The sequence below is a fragment of the Diuraphis noxia genome, unplaced genomic scaffold (assembly GCF_037042655.1).
Source record: "Diuraphis noxia isolate RWA-SAM2 unplaced genomic scaffold, SU_Dnox_SAM2 contig0005, whole genome shotgun sequence".
Classification (NCBI taxonomy): Eukaryota; Metazoa; Arthropoda; class Insecta; order Hemiptera; family Aphididae; genus Diuraphis; species Diuraphis noxia.
Genome location: NW_028301715.1, coordinates 33300394 through 33324177, shown reverse-complemented (window position 1 = coordinate 33324177; position 23784 = coordinate 33300394). Strand labels below are relative to the sequence as shown.

At 30.1% G+C, this 23784-nt stretch overlaps 1 protein-coding gene across 1 annotated transcript; it reads left to right on the top strand.

Annotated features, from left to right (window-relative positions):
• The first annotated feature begins 986 nt into the window (after positions 1-986).
• LOC107169574 (uncharacterized) lies at positions 987-8719 on the top strand. The gene is made up of 8 exons (XM_015519360.2): positions 987-1147; positions 1452-1623; positions 1970-2097; positions 2445-2596; positions 4164-4286; positions 4378-7155; positions 7240-7352; positions 8502-8719. Exons 2-7 carry the CDS (start codon positions 1501-1503, stop codon positions 7278-7280), a joined length of 3345 nt encoding a protein of 1114 aa, XP_015374846.1. The 5' UTR covers positions 987-1147; positions 1452-1500; the 3' UTR covers positions 7281-7352; positions 8502-8719.
• Positions 8720-23784: the final 15065 nt, after the last annotated feature.

Here is a 23784-nt window from a genome sequence, read left to right as displayed (position 1 = left end):
AAACAATATAAATAAGATAGTAAAATTATGATTTACAATAATATTAATTAAGTAGTAATCTATACTCTATAGACTATAAGTCTACTGAAATGTCTATTTGATATTTTGATGTCAACGACCTCTATCTTATTTATCTTGGCTGATTCTATTACCACGGAATAAATGATCATTATGAGCTATTACTCAATTACTGCTATTGAACAATTTATAGTAGTCATTTGAAATGGTGGTGACTGAATCTTTTCGGTCTGTATTGATAAATTCAAGCGAATTTAGTTTTATGTGTGAGAAGGCCACACTTCATATAATTGCATATTATAATAAAGGATATTAGTGTATTTTATGAATGGTAAAACAAATCAACGCATAGATAATATCATGGTCTTATACTTCAGAAAATCAGATCACACTGATCACAGAATAACCGTATATTACATATTTAAATCACGGTTTAAGATAGAAATTCTATCTTAAACCGTGATTTAAATACATTTATCCTGTTAATAGATCTTATGAGGCCGAAGCATACCTACGCCAAAATGCCAAGTACCAATCAATAATCATACATTTATTTTAAATCTAATGACCAGGTATTATTTGATAGAATATATTATTATTATTATATTAATATATTATTTTTATTATTGTTATTGTTATTACTATTATTTACAGTATAGTCGCTCCGTTACAAATATTAAACCACAGTCCATGATAAAGGTAGGTATGTAAAATTTAAATTTTTAGTCAGACCTATTTTTAATAATAACATAACCCGATAACCCATAATAATATATTATTAATAGGTCCATCATGATATTTAATTTATCGTGTTATCCATAAATTATAACCAATTAATCTACATTGACAACATTATTCATATAAATGCTTATCTTTTATATACAATGGTTATCTTTCCATGATAATATTTCGCTACCAGTTATCTTACAAAAATTTGTTCAATATCATAAAATATTATTGAAATAATTATTATTATTTTTATAATGTGTTGTGTACTAAAAATTTTTAATATTTATTTAATATATTTTATTTAATTTAATAATTTACTTATAAGTTTTAAGAAGTTTTACCTTTTTTTGTAGAACTGTTTCAAATTAATCGTTGTACGTAGAATGTCCATCAACTTTGCGTGAGTATTTCGTATTGATGTGTTGAGAAATCTATTATTTTATTACTGCGATAAATTAATTTTTGTTAACTAAATATTGTGTTCAATATATTTTTTCTTAGTTGGTATGTTTATATGATGACGCTAAAATGGTTTTTGAATCAAATTCTTATGTTATTGCAACGTGCTGGACACATGCAAAAATGTAGGAATGTATGGATCTTAAACCAATTTATGTTAATGGCATAATAACTAATTAAAATAATTCATTATATCTTTTTTAGTATTTATGTCTTACATTAATATACTTGTTGAATGATTTTAGTGTTAATTGAACAGCCATAAAATATTGTTTGAAAGTCTGTGATTCTACGATGGACCAGAAAAACGATACATTAGGTGTCGAAGATGTTGTGTTTATGTTGCTTGAAACATTAAAGTCTAATGGCACATTTGATGAAATTCGTAGGCATTGTGTTACTGATATTGATGCTAAGGTATAACACATTAACACATAAATAATTTATAATATTTGTTTTTAAACTTTTGAGTTATTACCTTACTATACTATTACTTTAACTAAGTTATATCATTAATTAATTCTGTAAAATAGTTTTTCTAATTATTTTTAATTAGTAATTAGTAATTATTATAAAATATAGGTAATTATATAATTTTAATTAGAATCAGAAAAAATCACTTGAGCATATCATCTTTTTTTATCTATTCAAATTCTAATTTAGTATACTTTTTATGTTTATTAGTAAGGTTTATTAACTAATTTTTATTTTATAAAATGATTGTACGGCATTGATAATTCCTATTCTTTGTTTGTTCATACAGCCAACTTACCAAAATTGGAAACAGCGCATAGAATCAAATGTCAACAAATTTTTAAGTAAAGTGAAATTTACACCAGAATTAAATAAAAACACTGTTCGAGAACGTCTTAGAAAACATTTACTTGATGGGTATGTATTTATAAGTTGAAATTAATATTTTTCATTTGCCAGTTGTCATTAAAAGGTTTATATTTTTAATTAGATTTATATTCTTGAAATGTTGAAAATAAAATAAGTTTCATTTTTTTTCTTTTAAAATATTGTAAATTCTATTAATCAAAGCTATTCTAAATAAAATCATTAAAAAAACTCGTATTAGTGCTAAATTTTAACTTTTAATAATTAGTATTTATGTAATATTAAGTTATTTATAAAGGTATAATATTTTTGATATTTTCTTAATTTTCATTACTTTACCTATATTTCTTTTAAAGAATTTATTTATCTATACCGATTACTTAAAAATATACTTTTAGACGTGAAAATCAAGATATTGAAGAAGGAGCTGACAGAATACTTACTCAAGTACTTGCACCCCGTTCATTAAGTATTTTTGAACCTAAAATAGCAGTTGCTGTAGATGAATACTTGGGAATCAAAAATGAAGCACCTCCAATTGAACTAAACGGTATGTCTGTAATCATATTTTATAGCTTAATATTAAATTTAATTTATGACCAAGTATATCAGTGTATCCTTTGGCTGACGTATCAGCCAGAGGACACATTTTCTTGTCTTAGAAAAACTAACCCTATGGTTTGTACAATGTTTTCCTAACATAACTTTAAATTCAGCCATGAAAAAGTATAAAGACATTATCACAGATGATGTAGCGTGGTCAAAGTATGCACGTCGCCTCTATATCTAGTTATTGTTCTCTACTTTTAATTGGTCATATTTCCTGTATAATTATAAAATAAATATCATCAATTAATAAAAATTAAAGAACTATGATATACATAGGTCAAATTATTCAATGTTCATTTTCAAAAATAGTATTATATAAAATATTCATTATAATTGTAGTGGCAACTTGGTGATGATACATTATAATTTTTAAAATACTTTTTAACTTTTTTTCATATAAACTTTCAAATTGGTTTAATTTTATAGTGAATTGAACTATTATAAAACTTAAAAGTTAAAATATTGTCTATGTTTATACTTTGGGCATATACAATATTTCTATTTTTAAATTTTATATTTAGATACACATGCATGATTAACAATTAAAATATAATTTAAAACAAATATGCAAACTCAGTCTACAAACAATTTCCTTACTTTTAAGTTTTATAAATTAATATAATCAGACATTATTCTTTCTTATTTATAAGTAACTTATTTATATCCTGTATTTTATGGCACGTAATTGTTGAAACTAATTGTAACAAAGTTATAATAGTGATCTATTCACTATAATATTAAAACTAATAACCCAAAATATTAGTCCTGCTGAAAGAAAATTTCCAGAGACAACATATATGACATATAGACATCTTCAGAAGACATCACAGTTCATGAGTTGTCTCTGTCTTACGTGCATACTACATAGGTAGGAAGTTTTGTTCACTAGTTTTAACAGTGTTCTGTCAGTTTTAATATTAGAGTGAATTGACACATAATAAAACTTTTAGGTAAGAACATTATCGGTGTTCTTTTGTTAGTTTTTATGATATTTTAATTTTTAAATATGTTATATGCTTTTTCAAATATTTATACTTTATATACTCATAATTCATTTATAAATTAAAATATCGTTAAAAACCAATGAAAGATTAAAGATAATGTTCATACCTAAAATTGTGAAAATGGGTCAATTCACTCTACTATCAAAACTAACAGTACACTATTGAAACTAGTGAACATAAATTTTGTATGTAGTACGTATGTTATATGTAGACAACACATGTGAGTGCAACGTCCTCTTAAGAATTGTAATTAATCATAGTTCATAATAAATGTAATATTATAATCTATTTATTTTAATTCCTTAAAATTGATTTTTAAAAGGTATAATTTAAATACCTAAGACTTATAGTTTACCTAAAAGATCACAAATTAAGTTTTATATTAATAACTATTTTTACATTAATAATATATTATAAAAAAAAAAAACAATATTTTAACATTTGTATCAAAGTATTTTGATTAAATAATAATTGTATTATATTAATCTAATGTATTATTTCTAGGATTTAAAGAATCTAGTACGAATTTGACAAAACCATCTAATATTGAAATTAGTACTAAGTCTAGTACAAATTCGATAAAATCATCTAATATTGAAATTAGTACTGTTTTCAATTCCAAAATAGGCAAGTTAATTATACATTATCCATTAGTTCTACTGTTATTAAATTCATTTTTTACTTATGTAATTATAATACAATTTACAAAATTATTTAGATTTTATCGTAGATGCTGACAACATAGTCTGTGATAAAACCCTAAAATATGATAGAAAAGACTTGGGATCAGACAAAAAAGAAATATCTTCCAGTCTTTGTAAAGAGCCAAAATCAGTGAACGGCAATCAAAGTGAAGATGAAAATGATACAGGAGGATCGTTAAAACAAAAAAGTAGCCAACACAAAAATAAAACTTCTACATCTGATAAATCTAAGTCTTCCTCTAACAATCATAAAAGTAGTAAAAAGGATAATAGTTTTAAAGAAATTGTTGACAAATCTAAAGAAGTTATTCATAAGTCTAAAGATGTTATCAAGTCTAAAGATGTTCTCAAGTCTAAAGATATTGCTGACAAATCTAAGGATATTGTTAATAAGCTTAAAGATGTTAGTAAGTCTAAAGATATTGTTGATAAATCTAAGGATGTTGTTAGTAAACCTAAAGACATGGTTGATAAACCTAAAGACATTGTTGAAAAATCTAAAGATAACATTAATAAGCCTAAAGATATTGTTGATAAGACTAAGGAAAAATCATTTTTGTCGAAAAATTCTCATTCTTATACTTCAAGTCATAAAAGTAACCGAACAGATACGAAAAGAACTAAACGTTCTCTTGAAGAGAAAAAAAAATCATCTAGTCTTTGTAAAGAGCCTAAATTATTGAATGGTAATCGAAGTGATGATGAAAGTAATTCAGGAGGATCTTCAAAACAAAAAAATTTTCATAAAAATAAAAGTTCATCATCTGACAAGTCCAAGTCATCATCAAGTAATCACAAAAGTAGTAAAAGAGATAATAATAGTACAGACGTTGTTGATAAGTCTAAAGATAAATCTTTATCCAAGAATTCTAGTAATACTGACATTGTAAATAAATCCAAAGACAAATCTTTGTCAAAAATTTTTGATAAAACTATTGATAAGTCTAAAGACAAATATTTTTCAAAAACTTTGAGTAGTACTGACGTTGATAAGTCCAAAGACAAATCTTTATCAAAGAATTCCATTAGTTCTGACATGGATAAGTCTAAAAAGAGATCTTCGTCAAAAAATTCTAGTTATATAGACATTGTCGATAAGTCTAAAAACAAATCATTATCGAAGAATTCCAGTAGCACAGATGTAACTGGTAAGTCTAAAATCAAATCCTCTTTAATAAAAGATGCTAAATGTTCAGATTTCATTGACAAATTTAAAGACAAATCTTTGTCAAAAAGTTCCAGTAGCTCAAGTCATAAAAGTAATCGTACTGACACTAAAAGACTTAAACTTTCCCGAGAGGAAAAAAATAAATCACCCACAAATGAGGTAAGTGGTGAAGAAAAGAAACCAGAAGAATCAGAAAAATCTGATTGGAATGATTTTCGAAGTTCTATTATGACAAATGACGAACAAGATGCAGCAAATGTATTGTTATCAATGAGTGCAATTTCTTATGAAAGTTCTCATACTGAAATTATAACAGAAAATATCATTTTTATAGAAAATTCTTCTCCTATAACTGACAGTACAATAGTAAATGAATTAAAAGTTGAAAATTCTGATCAAACAAAAGTTCTGCCTTCTAGTGACAATAATGATATTGAAGACAATTCTCAATTAAAATCAAATAATTTAGAAAAATCACAATCACTAGATGTTGTAAAAAGTTTATCAAACATTAACCAGTTATTTGAGAAAGTATGTTCCGTTGATATTGAAAGATTACCATGTAATGATATAAAATTACAATGTAACTCTGTTAATAATGTTGAAATAACTGAAAAACACCAAAAACAGGCTGAAATAGTAGTGGATGAAAAAGAACTAAAAATATTGAATGTTGAAATGAATTTGAAAACAAATACAACTGAAAAATCCAGTGAATGTAATTCTAATGATATTTTAAAAGTACCGAAATTAAAACTAAAACTATTACCAAATCAAATTGATTCTGTGGATAAAATTAAGAGGAAAAAACATCATAAACATAAAGATTCTAAAAAATTGAAGCCTTCAGAATCATTGAATATTCTTGATGAAGTTAGTGTATCAACAAATATATGTGATAAAATAGACCAAGAAACTAACCATGACATAGACATAATAATTAATGATTCTTCAAGTACCTTATCCAATCAAATATTACACGAGAAAATAGAAAATAATAGTGCAAAAGTATTAGATGATGACAAATCACTTTTCACTTTCAAAGGATTTTCTGAAGCAGATGCTATTCCATGTAAAAACTATACACTATTAAAAAATGTGGTCAAAGCCTTACAAGCACAAATGAATGATCGTGATAAAATTAATGATGGTTTCAAAGGTTTTACCAGTGCAGAAACAAATCCATGTAAACATCGAGATGATGTTTATGCAGAGCTCATTAAGTTGAAAGAAGGTAATTCTAGTACAGGCTTTATAGGATTCTCTGAAAGAGATACTGAAGTGAGTATTGGTTATAAATATGTCGTAAAACAGCTTGAACTTGCCAAAAAACAAAACAATGTAGATAGTCATCAACAAAATTTGAAGTGTGGGGAGAATGGAATCCAGAATGGAAAAACATTTAATGAAGTAATGGCAGCATATTTATATAAAAGTAACAATGATAATGATGAAAAGTCAAAAGAGAATTACAGCAAACCAATTAATGATACAAAAAAAGATAGTCCTACTGTGAATAATAATAATCACAATCATGATAATTGGGTTGTTGAACAAGAAATGAAATATAAACTTTTACCTGTAAAAGTGAAACTTGAAAGACTAATGGAGTATGGATGTAATAGTGAGTAATATATCTACTATTAAATATAATTTTTCTTTTCTAAATTTTCTATTTTCTATTTTCAATTGTATTGTGTTTTTTCAGACGCTAAACGTGTGTCTGATTCTCCACAGCTACCCATATAAATAATGGTTGAAAATACCATTTATAACACAAATCATGTCTTCAATTATTTCTTCAATAATATTTGAAAAGAGGTATGAATAAAAATATAATTATCAATTGTAATCAACTAAATTGTCATTCTCATAATGTGTGAAATTATTTATTTTACTTTCACTGAACATAAAAACTTAAAATGTTTGAAGATGGTTTAAAATTATATTATTATTATATAAATTATGTGATCATAAATTAAATCATGAAATTTTAAATTATCTATTTAAATATTCCTAATTATCAGAAATATTTAAGTCATTTTTTCTCCTTAATTCTAAAACGTGGAACATTTTACTTATTTTAATTTTATTTCCCATATTTCCACACGATTGCCTAGATCCTCCATACCATTCAAAATTGTCCTAGATGAATTTATATATATATATAATATATAACTTCTATACTCTAGTTGCAAAAACTATAATTCTAAAAAGTGTTAAATTCCCTGTTACATATTAGTTCTTTGACTATGTATTACTATTACAAACTAGTTATACTACAAAATCAACGCTTGTATGGGAATTGGCTGATTTATAAATCTTGTGAAATGATAATATGAAGAGAATTAAGACTCATTAATTTTCTTCATATTTTTATAATACAGAAGTTATTATAACACCCTTAAGAGGACGCCACACCCGCATGTGTTGTCTTCGTCGTACAAGTACGTAGCATAGCAAATTTTACGCTCAGCAGATCACGTTTATCTCCGTTATTTTAAAATTTAGAGTGAATTGACCTATTAAAAAAATTAAAGGCAAGATTATTACCGAGTGCATCTCATAGGCTTTTTATTATATTTTAATTTTAAGGCATGTTATGAGTATTTTTAGATATAAAAATTATTTACAATTTTAAAATACTCATAACTCGGCTTAAAATTAAAATATAATAAAAAGCCTATGAGATGCTCTCGGTAATAATCTTGCCTTTAATTTTTATAATAGGTCAATTCACTCTAAATTTTAAAATAACGGAGATAAACGTGATCTGCTGAGCATAAAATTTGGTATGCTACGTACTTGTACGACGGAGACAACACATGCGGGTTTGGCGTCCTCTTAATCTAGAACTAGAGCAAAGACACATAAAGCCTAACCTATGGAAGTCATGAATTCCATGGGTTATTGGTCAAATTTAAAATTATCATTTTTATGTAAAAATTGTTTCCTTTTTGTTTTATTTAGGATCAGAAAGAAGTATATATGTTTAACAAATATGATCGATCAACTAGCAGAACTCAATCTATTTAAGGTATGGCTGTGTTCCTTACCTTTTCATTAAAATCCACAAAAGTAGTTAAGTTATTGTTGTAAATATGGCAGCTATAAATCTGCATTTTGCTAAAATAATAAGTAAATTTAACAATTAAATAAAAACATGATTGAAAATAGCTGTCTTCTCACTCTTTTGTTAACTTATTTATTGTTATTAGTTTTCTTAATTCCATTGCACGATTCAATATACTACAGACATTGTTTAATATCACATGATAAAATATATCTTTAAATTTTGTTGGTAAGTATAGGGATATTTTTTTCCTTTTGTTGCATTGTTACAAAATTTATTTTTTATTTATTATATTATTCAATATTATAGTATCTGATTACATCTTATTTAACTTAAGTTAAGTTTTAAAAAAATATAACAATAATCATTCATCAAATTAAAATGAATTGTGTAAACCGTTCTCTTTATTATTTTTCTTTCTTATATGTTAATTACATTAGTTGGATAAATAAGTGTATGAAAAACTTTCATTTTCTTAAAATATTTATGAAAAAAAAAAAAATCTCCATCATAAATTATATTAATCATTAGTCAAATAAAGTACCTTTTTCTAGTAAATACTAAGTACTTTAAAACATATTATATGTACACTGCCTGAATTAACTTATTGTTTAGTAATTCGAATGGATTCTCTTTAATAATTTTGTAAATTAAATTATCGCTTTGATCAATATTTTATAATTTATTATAGTAAGTTAAGCTAATTTTTACTCATTTTTTTTATATATATATTTGTGTAATTAAATAACATGTAATATAAATTATGTAACTATTTTTTAAATGTCAATTTATTTAGTTATTTTAAAATTAAATTATGGCTTATACTTATATTTGTACATACTAAAAAATATGTATTTACTACCACTAAATGTATAGATGCATTTTGTTAATATGTATTGTTAAAATATTATGTACATTTTTTTAAACTAAATATTTTGTTATTTAAATAATTTACAATAATCATATTATTATTAAACAATATTGTTGTGGAATTATAATTTTCTTTTCAGACTAAATTATAAAGTAACAATATCATTTGCTTGATATTTTTTATATTTATTGTTTGGTTTTCAAGATTTTAGATAAGTTAATACCAGATATCATAGTAAAAACAGCAAACAAATTGTATGAGGTCAGAGGTGAAATTCCGACAAAATATGTTTTATTAATTATTATATCTTTAGTTTTTTTTTGGTGTGTACATTTTGCTTATGAATACTTCCGAGATCTGAAATAAAGCCGTTATGGTAGATAATAATAATTCAAATCTATGTATCACGGACTAAGATATAATGGACTGGCATCGAATAGGCTGGGGGAGTAGGAGGGACCGAGCATCAAATGTTATGTTATCTTCACCTCTCCACCATCATACAAAAGTCCGAATGATTAGAACGCCATATAGTGGTAATATTCTACAAATAGGCCGCGAGCAGCCAGCAGCGTAAAATTGGTTATTCTTTTGATGCACTGTTTTAGTGCTTTTAGCTTTAGCCTGTTACTTTGTAGTTCCATTTTCCATTGTATTGTAAATATTTGTTATTTTAAATTTATAATTATTTTGAGATTAATTTTATCAATATAATGGGCGTGTAGATAGCGCTAAAATCATTCGGACTCAAATTCCCCCCGCACTCCCGCGTCGCGATACATTTTCGGCTCACAGATATTGCACTCGATGCCAGTCCATTATATCTTGGTCCGTGCTATGTATGCACGTCATCGATAGTAGCCGACCAATCAAAAAACAATTACTAATTTTGTGGGAGGGGCATGTAGTTCCGCCCACGATTTAAGATATACAGGTTGCACAAAGAAGACAAATATTGTGACTCAAGAACTGACACTTCAAAAAAATTAACTCTCAACGCTCCTTGCGGGGAAAATAGTATTTCAGTGTCGCCACAGCTAGGGAAAATTTTTATTATTATCTAAGGAAATTTGTTTTATTTTAAATTATTATATAAGATTATGTCTTTTTCTTATTGTTATTCATAAAATAAAGTATCCAAGTTCAAGTATAATAATAGAATAAATAGTATAAAATCAGAAGTTGAATCAAATGACAAAAAAAAGCGAGGCAAAATTTCGAAATAGATAATAATATAAGATCTTTAATCATAGGCGTTTTGCTTATTTCGACACCGGGAGCGCTAATGCTATATTTTTGACAGCTGTTTTATAGTGTAATTTTTAAAATCACTGTGGGACGCTATTAAACATAGGTCGTTGTGCAACCTGTATAATGTATATCTTAAATCGTGATTCCGTCTGATGACAATGCGCAACGCAGTGCGTCTCGTTTTCAAAAAATATTTTATTTGAAAGGTATATTGTCATTATCTGACTCATAATTCTTATTTGCTACTGAATTGAATGATTCTGTTTGAACTTTAAACAGGCTGAAGTCATCTCTATATATAAAAATGAATCCCTATTTCCCTTAGTCAAAGCAACACGCGTCAACGGCTGAACCGATTTCGTTCATTTTTTTTTAATTGCGTTCGTAGGTTAGGTTAGGTTTGTCGGGAAAAGGATCTTATGGATGAACAATTATTTAAGAAAGATACTGGGTTAAAGAAGTATGACGCGGTGGAGATGAAATTACAGTTGCGCCATCTTTCCACCAACAGTGAGCGAAATAATAATAATATTTTTTTGTAATCAATGGTAACCATTTAAATAAACAAAACACAAAATAAATCATCTATTCAAAGTGTTTTTTTGATATTCTGGTAAGGTTGTTTTTAAAAATGCCAGCAATTAGACTTACAAACTTAAGTCACGGAACTAGATTAGATACAGTACAAAGATATACAAGAGCATAATATGAAACTGACAAACAACATAAAACGTGGTATGAACGTAATCAAAATCGACAACAAATGAATGCTGTGTTCCATCCCTGTCAAGCTGCATTAAATTATAACGTGGAAATCGATTACAGTTCACAGCAAGTTGCTATTGGACCAATGAACGTTGTGTGTCAATATTGCAAGGCATTTAAGATTAATAATGAAAACCCTGGATTGTGTTACTCTAGCGGTAAAATCAAATATATTTATATGTGTATTGACGCGATTTGTATCATGTGATGAGGAAACCTGGTAAATAGGGATTCATTTATATTTATAAAGATAGATGGGCAACGAAGTGAACGGCTTCACCGATTTCGTTAGTTATTTTTGTTGTATTCATAATTGTCAGGAGAAGGTTCTTATGTAAGAAAAATTGAGAAAGTTACCGGGTTAGGGGAATATGACAAGGTGGTGATGAAATTATAGTGGCGCCATCTGCTCAGCAAAAATAAGCTAAATAATAATATTTTTTGTAATCAATGGCAACCATTTAAATTATTTTTTCAAGAAAATCAAGACAAATTTGTTTTAAAACTGTTTTAAATTGTATCACAATTCACATTAGGGTTATTTTTTTATCTATACTGTTGTCTAATTCAAGTTAAGAATAACTAAATGTGTTCTATAAGTAAATTAATAAATCACAAGCATTAGTATGTTTAATAGGCAATTCATATGAAAATAAAATAAATACAAATGGATTTCTGTCTGTTTATCCTTTATGCATTCCCATTAGTGGACCGGTTGCGACGAAATTTGATATAATTATAATAATTCTTGCAGAATGTTTGCGACAGTACGATCCACGGCTGGATGTCCTTTCAGGTCGTGCGCGGCGACCACTAAACTCTTCCGCATCGACCTCGGCATCACAAATAGTAGCTTGTCTTTTAACTTCCGGTACAACAACCCACTTTCTAGCACAAAGTTCTTGTCTCTGGGACCAGAATCATCCGAATCATTCCTTAGGCCTCGAATCAGCTCAGATAGTTCTTCATCAGCAGTTTGGCACATCCGGACTTTATCTTCTGTAGTGAGCACAACACACACGTCCCACCTGTCCTTCAACTCAGAGTCAACCGGAATCACTTCCCCCACAGCCGGGTGAACCGGTGCCCTGGACAGAGCGTCGACGTGACTCTCCGGGTTCCAGGCCGATATTTGACCGAAAAGTCAAATTCTTGGAGTATGTCGTGCCAACGTGCCACTTGAGCATTTGTGCCCTTGAACGAGTTTAGATAGACCAAGGCCTGACAGTCCGTATAAACTACAAAATGCATTCCTAACAAGAACTGTCGTAACTTGTTAGCTGCCCAAACTACACACATCAACTCCAGTTTGCTAGAATGGTATTTTGACTCCGCCTCACTTGTCCTTTTACTTACACAATATATCAGTTGCAAGGGTTCGCCAGTTCCCCTGGACTGCAGCAACATGGCACCGAGCCCAACCGAACTCGCGTCGGTATGCAATTCAGTGACACCGGCCGTCTGGTCGAACATTCCGAGTATCGGCGGCCGTGTCAATACGTCCCTTAACCTTTGGAACGCGTTAACCTGTTCTTCTCGCCACGAAAAGTCCACGTTCTTCTTTGTCAGCCGTGTAAGCGGTTCCGCTATGATAGCATAACCTTCCACAAATCTTCGGAAGAACCCGGTAAGTCCCAAGAAACGTTTCAGCGACGACACATCCACCGGAGTAGGGAAATCCGAAATTGCTCGCGTCTTCAACTCACCTGGTTGTATTCGACCACTGCCAATTACAAATCCCAAAAATTCGATCTTCCTCGCGCCGAAAACGCACTTCGACGGTTTAAGCGTCAGACACGCGTCCCTCAAACGATCGAACACCATACGCAATTTATGCAACATGTCCGACCAATCGTCGGCGTCTACGACCATATCGTCCAGATAGTTCCGAACGGTCTTACCATGTAATGGCCCCAACACATGGCGCATTAAGCGAGTGAACTCGGCAACAGCTCCCGATAGTCCAAACGGCATACGGACAAATTGTCCGGTAGTATCTTCCGTTATGAACGCTGTTTTCGCAGACGCGTCTTCTGTCATCGGTATCTGTAGATAACCACTTGCTAGATCGAGTTGAGCAAATAGTTTGCTCTTTCCTAACGACTGCAGTTGCTCGTTCATGTCAGGTAACGGAAAGTGCTGACGTAGCGTTTGTTTGTTTAAGCGCCTGTAATCAACGCAAAGTCTATGTTTTCCGGTACCTTGTTTCACAAGAATTACGGGACTGGCGTAGGGAGACCTCGTCTCTGTCACTAACCCACACCGCTTCCAGTCACTAACGATCTTGTCTATCTCAGCCCTATCGGTTGCGGTCGTCTTGTACGGTCTGCATACTACTGGCTTGCTCCCAGGCACTTCTACAATATCCATCTTGACCAACGAAGTACACCCGAGTTCTTCCAACCCAGCCGAATTTTGACACAACACTCGCACTACGTTCTTCAATCCGAATCCCACTTCTGAAATAATGTTAACTATAGGCGCACAGACTAACACGAATTAATTAACAGAACAACTTTATTAACATCAATCTTATTAGTTATCACACTCTGACGGCCGCTCCGGCGCATACGGTCGACAACCAACAACTAACTACAATACACTAATACACAATACTCATCGTGCACCCTAGCGGCTTGGATGTTATCAATATATATGTATGTATATCTGTTTGTCCTATATTATACATTTCTAAACATCTGGACCGATTGCGACAGAATTATATTAGAGCTATGGACAGAACTACAGAAGATAGGCCAGTTAGAAAGTGATATGCCTAATTATCATCAATTGAATATTTAAATTGTCTGAATTATAAAGATTAAACGAAGAAAATTACATAATGATATACGAAACTGAACATCACTGTAAAATTACAATATCTTTAAACCGCCAACTATCATTATGTATAAAAATATACTGCTAGCATCTTCACATGAAACGAATTTAACACACAATATGAACCATGCGAGAGGTATTTTAAATTTTAAGTATTTTAAATTGGCTACGAAATTCGTATTAATTGTGCATTTTGTTTGTAATCCTTAAAAAAATCTTCCCCTTATAAGTGTTTTTTTTTTTGTAATTTTGTTATAATAACACCATTTCTAAGCAGTTATGTTTCTCGAAAAAAGATCGATCGGTAGTTGGGTATAGGGTAGTTGTCAGAAAAATGATAAGAATGTTTAACCACGATCACGATTTATACCAGTGAACCAGCAGTGATACCAACGTGAAAAAAAATCATAGCAATAATAATTATAGCCTACATATGTCATCACTGATGACAAAATCTTTACATAATATTTAAAATGTTTTTACTTTTTAGCACTATACGTCTATAATCTATAGCTCAGATTAAATAAAATTATGTAATAAACAGTAAATTTTTTGATACATTTAACAATAGTGGCATTTCTGAATGTTAAAGAATTATTAAAATTGAATTTTTAGATTTTACTAGATGGATTCGACATAGAATGAATTTGTTTGGAACTTAACCATCCAAATTTTCATCAGAAAAATAGCTGTGTTATTTAGAACCTATAAAAGAAAAAAAAACAATTCTTAAAAATTTTAAATGTTGATTATGAAAATTGAAAAAAAAATGTTAACAGGTACCAATGAGTGATAGCAATAATATGTCTCTCATTCTTCATAAATATAGCATATTTGTACATATTAAATATAATATAATATGGAGGTAAAATATAGAGTAAAATAAGTATTTATTACTGGAAATTTCCTATGTAGAAATCCTAGTGACCTTTTCATAGTTAATCATAAAATATAACCAGTGGTTTATAGTTAATACCACCCAAATCCATTTTAATTTTACAAGTTTGGCAACACCCTTGTTGTCGTATAACCATTATATTATTTAACCGCCGGGTAACCACTCTTATCATTTTTCTGACAACTACCATTTTCCCTCGGTAGTTGTACCAGGGCCTGGACACTGATAAAAATTAACACGGTAAAGATACCCAATGCTCAAAAACGTGGCGGCCATCTTCCCGTTAGCTAAACAGTGTTACCATATCAGAAAAACAAAATGTTAAATACAATGTTTTTCCAAAAATGTATAGATCTAACTCTAGTTTTATTCAAATCACTAACTAATTGCTTAAAATTCTTAATTTTAAAATTAGCAACTGCATAAGATTAGGATCAATCAAATATATGATTAAATAGGTATTCATATTAAATACATACTGGAAAAAAATACACGTTTTATTTATTAGAAGCTAAAATGTAGTTTTGAAATTTATAGATCACGATTGTTTGAAGGCAAGCTTGAATAGTAGAGGTTTATTAAGATTATATGGTTTAAAAGTAAGAAAATAGATTGAGAAGGAAAAAAATAAAAAGAGTATGTTATTATATAATGCTTCTAATGCACAGTATTATTCAAAAAAGTACAGACGACAGATCACAACAGAACATGTTTCGCATGTTTTGACTGCAGTTAAAAAGCAGTACACACTAAAAAACGTGTACCAAATGCTTTTGCTAAGAGTTTTAATAATCTTAATGTAAATGTTTTAATGTTGTTGTAATGTCGTCGGTCTCTCGTGTGCTTTGAAATATAAAGTTAATAATGTTTAAGTATTCATGACTCGTTAATGTCCTTAATTGTGAATTGTACGAAACATTGTGTAAAACCATAATTAATAAGTAATCGTAAGAAACTACACGTCAGTATTTGCTGACCGAATAACCTAAAAATGGCAGACATTAGTGGACAATTTGCTGTGCCAAGTCCAATGAGCTTTAATAGAAATATAGCCCAAAACTGGAAATTAAGGTACTAAAAATGTACCATATACATGCTAGCAACACAAAAGGATAATCTAAAACAGAAGGAAAAAATTGCGATGTTATTAAATTGCATTGTGGGGGAAGGACTACGCATATATAAGATATAACACGTTTCCATTTTTTGATTGTGACGATGTTGAAAAATATGACTTGGTGGTTCAAAAATTCAAAAGATTATCGTGAGCCACAGAAAAATATAATCTAAGAGCGCTTCAAGTTCTATAAATGCGTCCAAAAACCAGAACAAACGTTTGATCAATTTTTAACAGAACTTAGGAGTCTTGCATCTGTGAATTCGCGAATGAGGACGAAATGGTCAGAGACTGCGTAGTAATGGCCCGATGCAAGAAAGATTAATGAGAGAAAATAATTTAACACTCTAGAAGGCAACAGATCTAAACTATGCAGAGTAACAGAAATTGCAAAAATTCAACACCAAGACATAGAAGACAAGAGTATTGTCCTGGCCATATATAAGAGGACGTAAAGAAACCATAGAAATGGATAAAATTCTTAAAAAGAAAAGAAAACCGTAAGCCAACTAAACAGGAGTCGAGTAAAGCCGTAAAGGTGAAGGTCACATCAATGAAAAGGGTAAAAGTAGTATAAATACAGTTTATAAGTGTAAAAATGTTATAATGAGCATGGTCCTAGAAATAGTTTTGCATAGTGCATTCGGTTAAACTTATAATACTTGTAAATCATTATACAATAGAGCGAAAAAATAATAACAATATACGACAAATAACAGAATCCAATGTTAATAATACTGAAGATTTTAATGGAGTATTTAAAATAGAGACATTAACCAAAGTTCACAGTGTAAATAAAGCATGGTGACATAAGATAAAAATCAACAATGGCCTTACATGTTAATATTAAGCTGGGTGGTACTGGTTTGCGCACAAATACCAAAAAGACAATTTACTTGTTTGGACACAATTGCACAAAACTACCACTCATTTAGAAACAGTTAAGCCGTAACCATACACCCGGTTTGCGCACAGTTACCTTTTGGACTTTTGGAAGTTTAATATCTTGCATATTAATATTTGTTTATTGATAACTAAATTATTAAAGTTCTTACATACATTTTCCTTCCCCCTTAACAGACTTAGAACTGTCTATTAATATATTCATAGATGTGGTTAAAAATACATATTAATACTTGCTTATTAATAATTGTGAATAAATAATATTTAATATTTGTTCAAGTTAAAAATGCATGTTAATTTTAATGTAATATGATTGATAAGTATACGTTTAGGATTATAATATACGTGTCTATTATTTTCCGTAATAACAATTTCCTATTATTTGTATATATTTAACTTGGTATGTATTTCCGTACTCTTTATCGATGATTATCAATGCTCATCTGTAACTGAATTAAAATAGAATAATTATTTTCGTGTGCGCTATGGGCGCCCGGGAATTGGGTCACAATAAAACTTTTTTCAAAAAGGTATACGCAGTAATTGGGCAACTACAATTTTACATTTTTAACAGGTAGACCCGGTGATCGGGCCACTATCTTCAATTATTTTTTGTTATTGTTCCGGTAATTTATTGGGCCACTGTTACTAATATGTCATATATATGTAAATATTAAGTGCATACGAAACTTTTATTGAAGCGACCGTTGTGTCTTATCAAAAAATAATGAAATGTTATAGAATTATCAGGGGCTGCCATAGTCCCGTAAAATTAAATGGATAAAAATAGCTAAAAGCGTAATTTTGAATTAAAATCTAGAAGAAGTAGGTAACTGTTTTGCAATGGATTTTATAAGTGAGATGCCACAGAACGATAAATTAACAACATTTTCAGATTATATTTTTGACACTTATATTAGTGACGATACTATTTTCACTTCGCATATATGGGCGTTACGTTCTGAATCTGTAACTCGAACTACAAATGCATTCGAGTCATTCACATTTCAAAAACAATATGTCACATCCAAATATTCATCATTTTGTAAATGTTTTATTGAGAGTTCAATTCGAAGTATATAGGTAGGTATTATACCCAATCTCCGGTTAGTAAAATGTAAACAAATGTTTTATACCAAGCAGGTAAATAAAATGTGGCCCAATTACGAACCACCCACGCAAACAAGTTCAAAATTTTCAGGTTAAAATTATAGATAGTGCGCAAACAAGATGCAGGCTTGCAACCCGGGAAATACAGTACGCACGGTGGCCGCCCGGGTAGAACACGATTGAGAACGGTCCTTATTGGCTGTACCTTTTTTAATAACACAATTGAGAACGATTTTACCTGCCAACTTTTATGCAACGTTGCCACATTAGTTAAAAATATAAATAAAATATACAATATATATAATAGATATCAATATTATTATATTTCTTTGAGTTTTTGGTTACAGAATAAACTTACATGGAATTAAATTTTATAAATAAAAATAAACACACACACACATCATTGTAAAATCAATACATTTATCACTTATTTGTCAGCTTAAGGCATTTCTTTAAGATCAAAGTTTAAAAATTAATATTTATTTACGACATATTTTTATTTTTATTTGTCAGTTTAAAATTAAAAATTAAAAAAAATCAAAAGCAAACATGCCGAAAGTCTTTTGTTAATCGCAAAAATGTTCGTTCATTTTATAAACAAATTTAAGGTGAATTTAGTCAAGAAACGTAAAAAAAATCAGTTTTGATCAACAACATTTCAAAACACCAAAAAAAATATGCCCTTGGCTCAAAATCCCAGCCCTAAAAATTATTACTAAAAGTTAAAATAAATGACAACGTCGCTCGAAAAATCGTACTCAATCGTTTGATTTTAAGGGTATATTGTTTCTTTGATCTGCCAACAATCGTTCTCAATCGTCTAGCTAAAAAGGTAAAGGAAACGTTTTCAATCGTACAACACCGGGCGGCCTGAGGGTTTCTATCTACCTGAACTCCGACCTTTTTTTTTGTGTGTGCATTTTATCGGTGTTAAGATATGAATTGTTCCTAAGCTAAATATTTTATGAGTTGTATAGATTTGAGAAACCAAAAACTACAAACGTGCGAAGCCTGGTAATTCAGGTAGTACAGGGTGCGGCAGAGCCGACTGACGAGTTTTGAAGGGTTATAAAAAACGAACAGTAAAACTTAGAGAAAAAAACTTTTTTTATTAAAATAAGTATTGAATCCCATTTTTAAAAATTATTGTTTGAAAATTATATCTCGAAGATGGCGGCCGTCAGCATCAATACACTGTTGTAGACGATCTATGAAGCTCTCATATGATTTTCGGCACGTTTCGACTGGTATGACTTCGATTTCCTAGGTGATTTTTTGTTTAAGGTCTTCTATGGTATGTGGGCGATGTCTGAAAACCTTATCCTTAAGGTAGCCCCAGAATAAAAAATCACATATACTTAAATCTGGAGACCGTGCTGGCCAGCCTATGTCTCCTCTTAGAGAGACTAACCGCCCAGGGAACATTTGTTGCAAGACACCAAGTGAAATTCGAGCTGTGTGTGCTGTAGCCCCGTCTTGTTGAAACCATACATTCTATAAATCATGGTCTTCAGCCATTTCCTCCAACCTATGCTGCAGATAAGTTTCCAACATCACAACATAAAATCATATGAGAGCTTCAGATATCGTCTACAACAGTGTATTGATACTGACGGCCACCATCTTCGAGATATAATTTTCAAACAATAATTTTTAAAAATGGGATTCAATACTTATTTTAATAAATAAAAGTTTTTTCTCTAAGTTTTACTGTTCGTTTTTTATAACCCCTCAAAACTCGTCAGTCGGCTCTGTCGCACCTTGTATATGTACATAAATTGTGTAGCATGCCACCGTATAGTCGAGCTGCCACCACCGAGATAATCAAAATGTTCAGCTTTGATTATAGGTGACGCGCCGCAGATAGACATCGTTTAAGCACCTGCAGGATACATTGGCCATTGTTTTTGTTTACCCGCGCGTGTGGCACTCTGGCTACATCACACTGTATTTTTAATATTTTTTCATTATTGTCATTACTAAAATGTCAGTAATCCATATTAGGAACAATTTTGGTTTGGTTCATAATCGGCGCATAATCTATTCTCATTTCACAGAAGCGTCTGTCGTCGTCGATAACTGACCCACGACCGACACCGCGGGTGACATTTATTGTTAAATTAACTTTTTGGCGGCGTAGTGGGGGAATTAACGGCCGCCGCCGTCACAACGACAAGTAGGTGGCTGCACATGATGGTAATGAAAAATCAAATCTAACGACGTAAACATGTTGTCAAAAAACAAACGAAAAGCCATTAAAAAGTGGTTTTAGAGTAAATATACCTATAATAAATTTTTTAGAAAATAATATTTTGGAGGGAACCTCATTGGGGTTTTGTATTAATCTAAATACACAGATTGATATTAAAGGGACAAAAACCTTTTTTTTTACATTTTTTAAATAACTGTAACTTTTTTATTAATTGATATTTTAAAAAACACCGATGAGGTTCCCTCTTAAATATCGTTCTCTATAAATTTTATTATGAGTATTTTTCCTATAAAACTATTTTTTGATGCCATTTCGTTTGTTTTTCGTAGACGTGTTTTTACCACTGAAAATGACCAGTGTAGCATCCTCTTAAAGGCGTGGTCAAAAAGAGAGCGTGCTACCGTATTTGACTGGTACGCAGACCGCGACGGGCAGCGATCCGGTTATATTATTTTAAAGAGACCGCGTGGACAGCTAGCTTTATGTTTGAATGCGCCTTAATGATTAATATTTATTAGCGGTACTGTTACTCTGTCTGGAACCTGTCCATCTTCAGCACCGACATTATAATATACTTTTGTAGAGTTTGTATCGTTGTTCGCGCAATCGCCAATAAAATACCACTTGAACGTCGGGTTGTTGGATCGGATGCTATCGTATTACGCCGACTAACGCTCATTATTTTTGTGCGGTACTTCAAAATATCAATCACAGGCACCGGGACTATAGAGGGTTTGTTAATACTTTTATGCTCATTAGTCATTATACATTCATGGTGTTCCAGTGTTGGTGTGCCATGCAGTGGCGCCGAACACGTCTATATAGTGGGGTAAATACCCCAGTGGTTTAATGGGTGGGTGGATGGATGGCTGACCTAAAAAAAAATTATGCCAATTAAACATTTGACAAAAATTGTTTATATTATATATTATAAGTAAATAATATATACTAATATATATAAATATATACTCATGTAAAAGATATAAATAATGTAAGTACCTACCATAAATGTAACTATTGACTTAATAGTTAGTTAATTGTCTTATAATAAATATAATAAAAGCATATACCTTTTTTTTTACTTGGCAAAGCGTATAATATATGTCGTCATAAATGACACCACTGCTATGAAGATAGCTGAGACCTCTCCAGTCTCCACTAAACCATATCGCGTGGGGGATATCCCGAGTGCGTCCCGTTTTTAATTATTACCTTTTTTATAGCCCGAGTGCGTCCGCAGTCTTATCGACAAATTATATTACAGTGCCCGAGTGCGTCCGCCGTCTTATCGACAAATTATGATGAATAGCCCGAGTGCGTCTTCGGTTCAAAGCTGCTATAGGTATCTATTTAAGATAAAATAATCATTATTGAATCAAGAAGATGTAGAAAACTGTATTATTGAAGATTCTTTAATTCTTTATCTATAATGCCGAAACATGAAAAACTCAACGAATTTATGGATTATATTATAGAAAATTATATAGATTCTGGAGCAAAATTTCCTATTTCCATGTGGGCCGAAATGAATAGTAGTTCTGAAAGAACAACAAATGCCTGTGAAAGCTTTCATTCCAAGTACAATTCATTATTTTATACACATCACCCAGACATATATACATTTTTGGAAATATTAAAAAAAATTCAAATTGATACTAAAATAGCAATCCGAACGGCCACACAAACAACAAAAAAACCAAAAGGAAGTACGTGCAAGAAAATTACATACATCGAAGACAATATAAAACAATTTAAAAATAATAAAATATCAAGATTCGATTTTGTCAAAAGAATGGCATTTAAACACCAGCCTATATAAATATATAATAATTTTTTAATAAATTGTATGCTCACCTAAACTTAACGGTGTAAGCTTAAATAAATAAATAATAATAATAAAAATAAATAAATAATAATAATAATAAAAATAATATTTTTGGGGTGTAAGCCAGTTCACCTCCTCGTGGTGCACCCTGGGTAATTCTAAATGAACTGGGACGCATTCAGGCTATGTAAAAAATATGACCTTTTTTCTTGGGACGCACTCAGATGATACCTTACTCTGGACGCACTTGGAACATTAAAAAAGGGTCATTTCGGGACGCACTCGGGAAACCCCGATCGCGTGTATCATAGACATACAAATAAAAAAATATTTTATAACGGCCGTCCAGTTCAGTGATGTCACTGTCACAGAACAATAGTGATAGTAGTGATACTCAAATGACTGAATAATAAGTAATAACCATAAGTCCATAGCTCTGTTAACTCCAGCTATTATATTATGATTTGAGAACGGTATAATACATATATGAGCTCTTGTTCAATGATGGCGCAATGATAACAAGTATGGTAATAGTTAATGGAAGTTTATTATTACAAGAACAGCAAATATTATTAGTTGGGTTACTAACAAATACGGTGTTAGTAACAGGGGCGGAGTGGGAACAAAATTCAGGCCGGGAGATTTACCATTTACCAATTAAATTACCAAAAAAATTGTTCTCGCTACGCTCAAATTATATATTTCTATTAACCTATTTCAATACAATTAAATAAATACATTTCATTTTATTTATAATATTATAAAAGTATTTCAATCACAATTGCTATTTCGTTTAACTTCTAATGTGCTGTATTTATATACCACTAAATACCAAAAAATATTTAATTAGTATAGTTTAATGGCAATATGAATAATTATATATTGTGTTTTAATGGTTCAGGTTTAGTTAATAAGTAACAAATATATTTATAATAAAGAAGTATTTTATTAATTATGATTTATAAACAATAACTATAACAAATTATTAATAATTATATAATAATAAAGATATACATTTATAATAATAATTTTGATAATAGCTTAGATTTTTCACCTACTGCATTTATTATAATATTATTATCTATTTCCATCAGAATTTTATTCTCAATGGCCATTAGCATAAAAGACTCAAGGTTTTCATTGGTCATTGAATTTCTTAACCTATTTTTCAAATACTTCAGGGTTGAAAATGACCTTTCACAAGTACGAAACAAATACATTTCATGCTTTCACAAAGCTAGTATTGAAAAATGTTATTTCGCTTACAAATGCATATTTTAAATAATTTATCATTTTATCAATATTTTTTCATAGACGTTTTTATCTATTTAATTATACAACCAAAATATTAAGTGCATATTTGGTGATTTTTTAGAGCTACAAGTCCTCT